The sequence below is a fragment of the Momordica charantia genome (genome assembly GCF_013281855.1).
Source record: "Momordica charantia cultivar OHB3-1 chromosome 8 unlocalized genomic scaffold, Mcharantia_2.0 BLBB01000008.1, whole genome shotgun sequence".
In the NCBI taxonomy this organism is placed as follows: domain Eukaryota; kingdom Viridiplantae; phylum Streptophyta; class Magnoliopsida; order Cucurbitales; family Cucurbitaceae; genus Momordica; species Momordica charantia.
In genome coordinates this window covers 1135648-1145947 of record NW_028275166.1, presented here as the reverse complement: position 1 = coordinate 1145947, position 10300 = coordinate 1135648, and the positions used below count along the sequence as shown (strand labels likewise).

The 10300-nt window shown below is 36.7% G+C and overlaps 2 protein-coding genes across 8 annotated transcripts; both read left to right on the top strand.

Moving 5' to 3' along the window:
* Positions 1 to 286: 286 nt before the first annotated feature.
* On the top strand, positions 287 to 4037 carry LOC111005076 (transcription termination factor MTERF8, chloroplastic). The gene is made up of 2 exons (XM_022276444.2): positions 287 to 1527; positions 3632 to 4037. Exon 1 carries the CDS (start codon positions 365 to 367, stop codon positions 1505 to 1507), a length of 1143 nt encoding a protein of 380 aa, XP_022132136.1. The 5' UTR covers positions 287 to 364; the 3' UTR covers positions 1508 to 1527; positions 3632 to 4037.
* A 473-nt stretch (positions 4038 to 4510) lies between these two features.
* Positions 4511 to 9970, top strand: LOC111004890 (Pseudouridine synthase family protein). 7 transcript variants are annotated; one of them, XM_022276133.2, is made up of 10 exons: positions 4511 to 4814; positions 5979 to 6305; positions 6762 to 6827; positions 6956 to 7125; positions 7400 to 7447; positions 7570 to 7650; positions 8445 to 8561; positions 8724 to 8825; positions 9090 to 9248; positions 9433 to 9970. In XM_022276133.2, exons 2-10 carry the CDS (start codon positions 5990 to 5992, stop codon positions 9808 to 9810), a joined length of 1437 nt encoding a protein of 478 aa, XP_022131825.1. In that variant the 5' UTR covers positions 4511 to 4814; positions 5979 to 5989; the 3' UTR covers positions 9811 to 9970. The 7 variants fall into 7 exon arrangements, with proteins under 7 accessions (XP_022131825.1, XP_022131832.1, XP_022131824.1 ...); XM_022276140.2 differs by having other exon boundaries at positions 5959 to 6305; XM_022276132.2 differs by having other exon boundaries at positions 5952 to 6305.
* The last annotated feature ends 330 nt before the right edge of the window (positions 9971 to 10300 follow it).

The window sequence follows — 10300 nt, the reverse complement described above, 5'->3', positions numbered from 1 at the left end:
AGGTCACACCGGTTTAGATCGGTTTGATTTTGCAGGTATCGGTTCCCATATCATCGAATTTGGTGTGTGCGAGAAGAAAAGTCGAAGGGTCAAAATCCACACATCAAGGGAACTAATTCCATCTTAATATTTTATTATTTCCAATGACTTTTATTGACACTGAGTCATTTAATGATTGGTACGGTAAGGGGTTTGAATTTTATGGAGCATTCAAAAGCGTGAAGGAAAAAGGAAAAAGAAAAAACCATAACTAAGAATACATAATATTTTAACCTAAAGATAGGAAAATTGGGTTTACATCCGTAAAGGCGTAAACATCCAATCGACAAGCCTTTTTTTCACTCGCCTCCTCCTTCACTCTCCAATGTCCAATTTTCTGTTCAAAGCTCCGCTGCGTCTCCTTGCTCGCGATCTCCGGAAGTTTACAGATAACAGCATCTCAATTGGCCTCAATTCCTTCTCCTCTCTGTCTCAAATCTCTCAATCAACCAACAATCGGACAGTAGACTACCTCGTTCGCACCCTCGGGCTCTCCAAGGATTCGGCTGTCGCAGTTGCCAAGCGCATCCATCTCAAACGAACCGCCAATCCAGACTCCGTTATCGCTCTCTTCGAGGCCTATGGATTCGCTCCGTCCAACACTGCCAGCATCTTCTGTAGGAATCCCAGTCTCCTTCTTGCCGATCCGGACACTACACTCAAGCCCAAACTCGAGTTTCTCTCTCAAAACGGCGTATCGGGTCAAGTTCTGGTCGATGTGATATCCAGGGACCCGTCCATCCTCAGAAGGAGTTTGGACAAGCAGATTATTCCTTGTATTGATTTCCTTAGGAATTTCTTTGGCTCTACCGATGGTATTGTCTCGCTCTTTTCTGCTAGACGTGGGACTTGGGTTTTGCACAAGTTTTCGGAATCTGTGGCTCCCAATATCGAACGGCTGAGAGCTTATGGTGTTCCTGATTCAAACATCGCAAAAATGATTTGGGTGCGCCCGAGGACTCTCTCCAGGGACGCGGAAGGGTTCATTGACATTGTGGAGAAGACAAAGGAGGCGGGTTTTAATCCTTCAAGCTTGATGTTTATTTATGGGCTGTGTACATTTTCAGGGATGAAAAAGGACAAATGGTTGTCAAAGCTGCAGGTTTTTAAAAGCTTTGGGTGGTCAGAGGAGCAGTTTCAATCGTTATTTCTTAAGCAGCCCAAGTTTATGAATTCGTCCGAGGAGCAAATAAAGAGGGCCTTGGATTTCTTTATGAACAAATTAGACTGGACGCCCGAAGAAATTTCCAAGTACCCAATTGTGCTCTTTCTGAGTTTTGAAAAGAGGGTGATACCGAGGTCGTCTATCCTCCAGCACTTGATATCAAAAGGTTTTATCAAGAAGACGAGTGTTGGCAAGGCATTTATGATTCGCGAGGATAAGTTCTTGGTTAAGTTCGTGATGCAGTATCTTTCAAAGGACCCACATCTACTAGAGATGTACCAGAAGAAGATGGCGATTTTATGAATGCTGGGAATTCAGTTCAGGTAACATTATTTTTTCTTTTCTAAATTTGTCTATTTTGTAATTACTTTGCTCTTAACCGTGCGAGGGACAGTAGGTTTGTGTGTAAAACTTCTGAGATTTCATGTATCTTAGAAGTGTTATTTACTGATATGCGACTCATAATTACTGTAGCATTTGTTTCCTTTAGGAATGTTCATACTCTTCGGGTGGGGTGGGGATTTGAACCTCTAATCTTGTAGAAGATTAGTTTATGCTCAAGTTGGCTAGGAATGTTACCATTTGGATGAGACGGCCTACCTAGAATCAAGTTACTATTTATGATGCTTCATTTTCAAAATTGGCACACTTAAAGATTATCTATATTATTTAACGACCCACCAAGAATCAAGTAAATACAAAATTTTGTAAATGAAAAACCTAGAAGGAAACCATCATGGGCGGTCATTGGTCGAAAGGGGTAGAGTTAATTAAGAGGGAATGAGTTCAAACCTCATGATGGTCACCTACCTTAGGAATTAGTAATTCCTATGTGTTTCCTGACACCAAATGTTGTAGGGTCAGACGGTTGTCCCGTGAGAACAATTGAGGTGCGCGTAAGCTGGTTCGGACACTCACGGATACAAGTAGGCTGCTCATTTATGGTTAAAATGCGTGATCTATTGAAGAATTCTATTCTATCATCGGAGGTGCATATTAAAGGTGTTGCGGATGGACATTATCTAGTTTTAGCTTTTGATTACAATGAGGTGGAAACTTCCTTGAAGATAGTTAAGATCTTCAAGGCTTAAAACCAACCTTTCTAAATCGTAAGTGGTGGGAGTAAATTGCGATAGAAGGAACTTTAAGACATGGATTCAAGTTTGGAGTGTGCAATAGAATCTTTCCAATTAAATACCTCTGCCATTGAGATAAAACCCAATAGGTTAAACAGAGTAAAGTGAGGAGTGTGAGAGGATGGAGGTTGAGAAGAAGTGCAATTATAACTATGACAGGAAATTTGTTCAAATTGCAAATTTTTTTTTTCCATAGAAGTCAAATACAAGATTTAAGGGGAGAAGAGGTGGTATTTCGGTATCAGGGAGGGATAACTCCTCTTTTCAATCCAATGGGGGCCTCTTCATTAGCTAGGTAAGTTCATCTCCTTTATCGATAACCCTCTCAACCACAAGTTCTTGTAAGAGTTAGAAGTGATGATTATGTGTTCTGGCTAAAGAAATTCAATAGAAATGACAAAAATCTGTGGTCTATTTTGTCACCTCATACATGGAGAGAAATTTTAATCCGTTTTTTGTGCAAGCTTGCTTGTTGGAATACAAGACACCTGAAGAAGGTGAAATTTTAGTTTAGATTTCAAAATTATTTAGAAGAAAGTTCCATTCACATTTTAAGAAATTTTAGTCCTTTTTTATTGGCTTCTGCAGCTCGTTTTCCCTCATAGGAAGAAAATATAAAACCAAAGAAAGCTCCATTCACAGATTACACTACTTTTTCTTCCAGACTCTCACGATGCGACCCGAAAACTTTCAGTCAACTATTTTTACCTGGTTGGTCTTGGATGTTAATCATAAGAACATCAACGCCTATGAGAGCCTTCTTATGGATAAAAAGAAACAATTGGGTTTTCACTACACATCCAACCCTTCCCGTAGATTTTTCTGATAGGGTTATGTTAGTATCTCTTGGATGATGTACATGTCAATATCCCTTTTTACAAATTATAGTCTTAACATCTTGTATCAAATTGGTTATTGGTCTGTTTTTTTATAATTCGGTTTCGGTTATACATCTTCTATAATTTCATTCATCAATGAAATCAATATTTCTTACCCAAAAAAAAAAAAACATCAACCTGCTGTTACCAGTAATATTGTAAATGGCAGCACTCCTGGTAACTATGTTCGAGTTGCTTCAAATTTTAGAGCTGATACAAGCCAGCCGTCCCCAGTTTGATATTGCCATGAATGTGTAAAAAGTTGCTACTGATCTTTTGCTGCAGTTTGATTGTTCTAGTTTTTTAATCCAACACAACATCTATTTATTTTGATTCAACTTTCAGTTTCAGATGTTCTTAGCTCTGTCGTGTTTTTCTCACGTTTGCATTGTTGATGGCATGGCATGTGCCAGTTTTGCAGGACGAAAATATGCAAAATTATGGATCGAAGAAAGTCTAGGTTCTGAAAATGAGATTGAGATTCTGCCCCATTTTTGTTGGTGGTTTCACCAAATCTTGGGATATAGAGACCAATGTATTGTAATGGTTAATAAGCTTAAATTATTTTTTGTATTTTCTTGATTCTATGAATTTTTTTTCTTTCCATTTTCCTCATATTTTTACGTCAGCTGAAATGGGGTTGGGTTTAGGAAGCTGTGGCAAATTGAATTGATTATAATTATAAGTTCTCTCTTTGTACTAAAATAGCTGCAAGGCTTGGTTGTTTATTCATTTATCATTTCTTTATAAATATATTATGTAATAGAAATATTTTTTCTTAATAAATAAAAATATATAATAATTCCATGCATTTTTTTATATAGCTTTTTCTGAGATCAATTTAGGTGAGAAATTTGAACTTTTAACTTTAAATAAGATTGATTACTTGTCTACCATGATATTTCTAATATGTAAGAATTTTAGAAAATTAAGTAGGTGAATTTTAAATAGTCTATATACTTATTAGACCTAATCAGTTCAAAGTATAATGGAACGTTTAGAAGCTTATTAGAGACCAACTTAAAGTAATATTGAATTGGTGTAAAAAAACATTAGGTAGGTTCAAGATATTAAATTTTTATCAACATGTCGATATCTTCATAGATTTGACATGAACACGAGGAGTGAATATAATAAATATTTTCATAATATTGTAAATGGATTGACAAAATATAAAAAAAGTTTCCAACAAAATCTTATTGATACAGACCTAAATCACAATATTAATATTATTAAATTTTAATTTCTTTAAATATCTATAATATCACATTTTATCACTATTTTTAATTTTTAACTTCTCTCACTCTCTGTCGACCGCCAAAGAAGCGAGTGAGCTTTGAAGTTCCATCTTCTTCCATCATCAGCAAAACTTGGAGATGTTGAGCTCCAGCATCCACACGGTATTCGATTTCGCTAATTCAAACGCCCCACCTCTGAGAATACGAGATTTATAGCTTGAAGCCAATCGGATTCCCACCTCCATTCTCCATTCTATCTACTACACGCTCTCTCTCTCGCTGCTTCTACCGCGCTCTTTCATCTTGGATTCCATTTTCCACTCCCGCTCAGTCTCCTTTCGGAGGCCATAGAAGTCGGGTTCGTTCTTCTTTTAATTCCTGGATTTCTTATTTATTCTCCTTGCTTTTCCCGAATTATATATATTATTCTTTCGACGGGGCGGAAGTGTTTTGGTTGGTATTCTCTCGAACTACGAGCATCTCCAAAGATCATTTATGGGTTTTTTTTTGGTTTTTGTTATTATTATTTTTTATCATCTGATAGCACAATTTATTCCATATATTAGAATCAACTTGGCCTGGTTTACTGATAAACTTGGAATTCATAAATTCTGGTACCGATATTCCACGAGGAATTTGATTCCTGTCGTAATTATACCTGCACATATTTAGGGGTTGTTATTGATCATCTTCGTAGAGAGATAAGAGCTCCTCCATTTCCGTCCCTAACATTCACTTTCTGTCTTACCCAGGACTCATCCATCAATTGTAGGATTAAACAACTAGCTAGTTTTAATAGTCCACTTCTGTACAATTCCAATCTCTTACGCAATTGATTGCATGACCCACACTGTAAAACTGGTCACTGTTTCTTAGTAATGTATATATTAATTGACTTATCTGTCTGTTTTGTCTTTTTGTTTGTTTTTTTTCCTTTCCCGAGTACACAAATGTATGAATGTGGGATTGAACTTCTGACCTCTTGTGCTCATGTTTGCGTTTGTATTGCTTTTGCTCAAAATAAATGTGCTTTACAAATGAACGTTCTAAGCTTCATGAATGCTTTACATATCCAAAAAGAAGTAAAGCCGCGAATCAGGCTAATTAGAATATTTCATTTTGTAATTAGTAAAGCTAGCCATATTGCAACGGCATAGCTATATTTCATTTTGTAATTAGTAAAGCTAGCCATATTGCAACGGCATAGCTAGTTTAGGGGTTCAAAGGTGGCGTTTAATCAAAGCGATAGAATGTAAGTCTCCGAGGTTGAGAATAAGGGAGACACAATTGCGGAGTTGAAACAAACACACTTGCACACAGAGGGGAACGATCAAACAACTAATATAATCAAAAGACATATTGAGCATCTTTCTTCCCAACCAAAACCATTTATTACTTATTTGCATGAGAAACCTTTTGCGTTGGAGGCATTTTCAAAAGGTGCATGGGGGAGAGGTGCATTTCTTTATTCCGTACTTATAATTGCGGTCTGTAGTCATCAGGGGCCTGTTTTGCTTGGTAGAGTATTGGATTATGCAGCAGAGCATACGGCGGCATCTTTTACTCGCAGCCAGATACTACTCCAGAATTTCTCCTCCACCACCTGCATATGCTAAGCCTGTCATTAGAGTTTCCAACAACATAGCACAGTTGGGTAGTCCTAAAGAGGGCCCAAAGCCTCGGCAGCTCCTATCATTGCCCCCATTTCCTGGTTACCCTTTGCCTCGGAAGAATCATATCGGTATATCTGGGGGGTCAACTCATGTCACTGCCATAAATTGGGTCAAGCACTATTTTGATGAAATTCATGATTCTGTAATTCAGTCCCATTTCAGAAAAGGTCTTGTAAGTACGAACACTTGCTCTTATTTTAGCTAATTGGTTTTGTCCTTTTGTCCTTTTCATGGTATGCTTATATCTAGTCTTGTAGGCTTCATGTAACTTCTTTCATGTCGAGAATCCCCAGTAAACTTTTTGAGTTGTGAGACAAGTTATAAGTTGTAAATTAGTAGCGGGAACTTAAACTATTCTTGTTTGTTTAAAGAAAATTGAGTTCCTTAGATAAATTTACAAGAGAAAATGTACATCGGACTTGTTTGCTTTTAGAATTTCAGTTTGTGTTTGTGTTATATCTTCGAGGAAAAACTTAAGGGCAACAACTTATCTGGATGGATATTCAAGGATATTTCACAACTTCAACATAACACATGGTTTTTGTCTCTCTTTATCTCTCAAGGCAATAATAAAAGCTCGATTGATGATTATCTAATCAATTCTGAGTTTAAATTTATCTCACCTTTTCCAGATCCAGGTGGAATGTCCACAATCGGGTGGATCAAATGGAAAAGGAAATTTGAAACCTATGAGAAAGGTATTGTTTTTTGAATTAACGGCCAATTCTCTTTTGAAGATTCAAAATGGAATTTCAATGTGGACACGATATTTGGTTTCATTTACTTATTCAAGTCATTCTTTGTTGGTCTGTTAACTTATTACCAGATGATTTTCAGATTAAGAGTAATGAGATTATGGAAACTGGGGCAAGAGTCCATATACCTGTGTCAGTTGCGGAGATGAAGATTTCTAGGAGATTTGACACTATACCAAGTGGTACATTGTACCCAAACGCTGATGAAATCAAGTACTTGCAAAGACTTGTTAAGTACAAGGCAAGTACCAAGTTTCACTTGCATTCTTCTCTTTGTTGTTTCCTGCTACTAATGAATCTCCTAGTATTTTACCTATTGGTTCTAGAAGCAGTTGCTATATACTTGGTATGGAAAGATCCATGTAGATGTACTCATCTTCTTACGTACCTCGGTTGAGTTTGATGATTAATTAATTTCCTTCTCTCCATTGCTTCATTTTGCATGGCATGTGATTTCTGTTTTACGCAAGACGTGACTTCATATGATGGTTAATTAATAATTTTGTAAATTTCAGGATTCTGCTATTATTGTGTTAAACAAACCCCCCAAACTGCCTGTCAAGGTTTAATTCTCATTCTCTTTAATTTGCCTATTTCATTTCTGGTGGTTGCCGGTGGGTGGGGCGGTGGGGTGGGAGGTAATAGTAATTGCTCTGATATTTTGAAAAAATTATGGTATTGTCAGGGGAATCTTCCAGTTCATAATAGTATGGATGCATTGGCGGCTGCAGCATTATCTTATGATTATGATGAGGGTCCCAAGTTGGTAAGCTTGTTTATATTTAGGGAACCTATTTATGTAGATTTTTTTTTTCTCCAAGAAACAAAAACTTTTCATTGAGTTTGAGAAGTTGCGTATTTATATAGATATCATAATTGAGAAATCTTTGTATAAAGTATAAAAACAGCTGAGTAATTATGTTAATGTATATTTGATGGATACTTTTGGGAATAGGATGGGTTGATGCTGCGGCCATGCTATATATATATATATATATATATATCTTTTTTTTATAATCGGGAGTAAGAGTTTTGTTCCCCTATACTCGAGGGCTTGAGACTTGGAAAACATTAAGGATTTTTGGTATTAAGCTCACCCGAAGGTTCAAACTTGAGACTTATAAGCTGGTATGACCAAGAGACCCAAGCCCTCGCCAACGGAGCCGTCTTTTAGGGATGCCGCGGCGCTACTACTTTGTTATTCATTTGTTTTTACAAATATGGAGACTCAATCTAGTGGAAGCAGATTTTGGTACTGTAGAATAAAAATTATTGCTTTCGGTTGTAGCAATTACGAGGCATTTATCTCTAGACATGGGATAAATTTGGGTGGATAAAGCTCCTCATTGGTTTTCTTCCTTTCATCCAAAAAATTATCCATCCAACTTTAGTGGAGAGGATGTCATTCAACTGAAGAAGTTAGAGAAATTATGTTTATTCCTTGAATAAGGTCGTACAAGCTAGTATATTTTATTCTTTTTCATCTGCAATGGCATTATTGGTTGCCTTGATCTATATCTAATGCTCTCCCTATCTGTTCTTATGGATGCTCATTATTAGGTTCATCGTTTGGATCGAGAGAGCAGCGGGATCCTCTTGATGGGGAGAACAAAAGAAAGTGTAGCCCACCTGCAATGGCTATTTAGCAATATAAGAAATGCAAAATCTTCATGTAAGGTGCTTAATGCCATAATGCATTTAAACTAAAACAAAAGCAAAGAAGAAGATTAAACTGAGGTTTATCTTCAAGATGCTAATACGTGCTAGCTATGGCTAAAAAATGTTATAGAATTCCTTTACAATTATTGAAGTTTTATAATATGCTCAATGATGTTTTAGGCTTGGGACGAGGCATGTAATGCAACATATCAGAAGTATTGGGCGTTGGTAATTGGTTGTCCAAGGGAAAGAGAAGGCCTAATTTCTGCTCCTCTGTCTAAGGTTCTCTCTCTCTCTGGGATCAATGTTTATGATTCTCACTCAATAGTTGCAGGTGGATTTATATAAAATAATCAGACAACAATATTTACTTGATAAGTTGAAAGTTAGAATACAATCATGTATCAGAATGGTTGATTGATTGACATGTGGTTACTCTGCCTTTAGAAACTTTGAAATCTATCTTCTAGAGCTTGAGAATATAGGTCAAACGAGTCTTTCAGGTATTAGCTCGAGTTGTTCTAACCATGTTATAATTGATTGTAGGTGCTTCTTGACGATGGGAAGACCGAGAGGGTCGTCTTGGCGAGTAAAACATCCTTGGAGGCTTCTCAGGAGGCAATCACTGAGTATCGCGTGCTTGGTCCCACGATAAATGGTTGTTCATGGATTGAACTGTGTCCCCGTACTAGCCGAAAGCATCAGGTACTTGAATCTCGCTCTCTCTCTCATGTGCACAAGCTCATGTATTGGTTTGTATCATCTTTATAATTGATCCTGCGAACCATCAAGGAAAGTGTCAATCTGAATTCATCTGATTCTTTGGAGGCAAATACTCCTTCCTATTCTTAAGTACTTCATTTTGTACACATCTGATACTGTCTTTCAGCTTCGGATCCATTGTGCTGAAGCTCTGGGCACACCTATTGTCGGTGACTACAAATACGGTTGGTTTGTACATCGGACGTGGAAACAGATGCCACGTGTCGATGTTGAGCAGATAAGTGGGAAGCCGTACAAGTTGCGGAGGCCAGAAGGGCTGGACGTGCAAAAGGGGAGTGTTTTATCCAAGGTGCCATTGTTACATCTTCACTGCAGAGAGCTTGTTCTTCCCAATATTGCAAAGTTTATCGACGTTTTGGTTAATAAGAGGTCGATCAGCCAGCACCCAGTATCTAGCTCGAACTCGGATCTCTTACGTTTTGTAGCGAGAATGCCTTCCCATATGAGAATTAGCTGGAATTTGATGTCTTCCTATTTAGTATGAATAACTTTTGAGTTTTCGTAGGAATATTTTGCGTATTCAGCAGGAAATAATCAATGATTGTAATGGGTAAAAGGCCTGCCAGAATCACTAGTTTTTTTGGCTTTTCCAACTTTTTATTATTTATTTGTTATTTTTAATATAAAATATAAACATTCTTGAATCGGTACTGTGAAAATGTATAATTGTCAAATTTAAGTCAATCAGAGCATAGTTCAACATCACATGTTTCCCCGTAAAAAATTTAATTCAAGTATCACATGTTTCCCCATAAAAAATTTAATTTAAGTAGTCAATCTTCCATGTAATTTAATATTCTGAAAAAAAAAAAGAAGAATCTCAAAATATATATTTTACTATTTGACAATAAGGTATTTCTTAAAAAAATATATGAAATAAGGTATTCATTGAAGTTCATAACTTGAATAAATCATGAAGAATTAAAAGTTTCCCTTGCTTATTATAGTGTCTTATTTATATTAATGGAAAAACA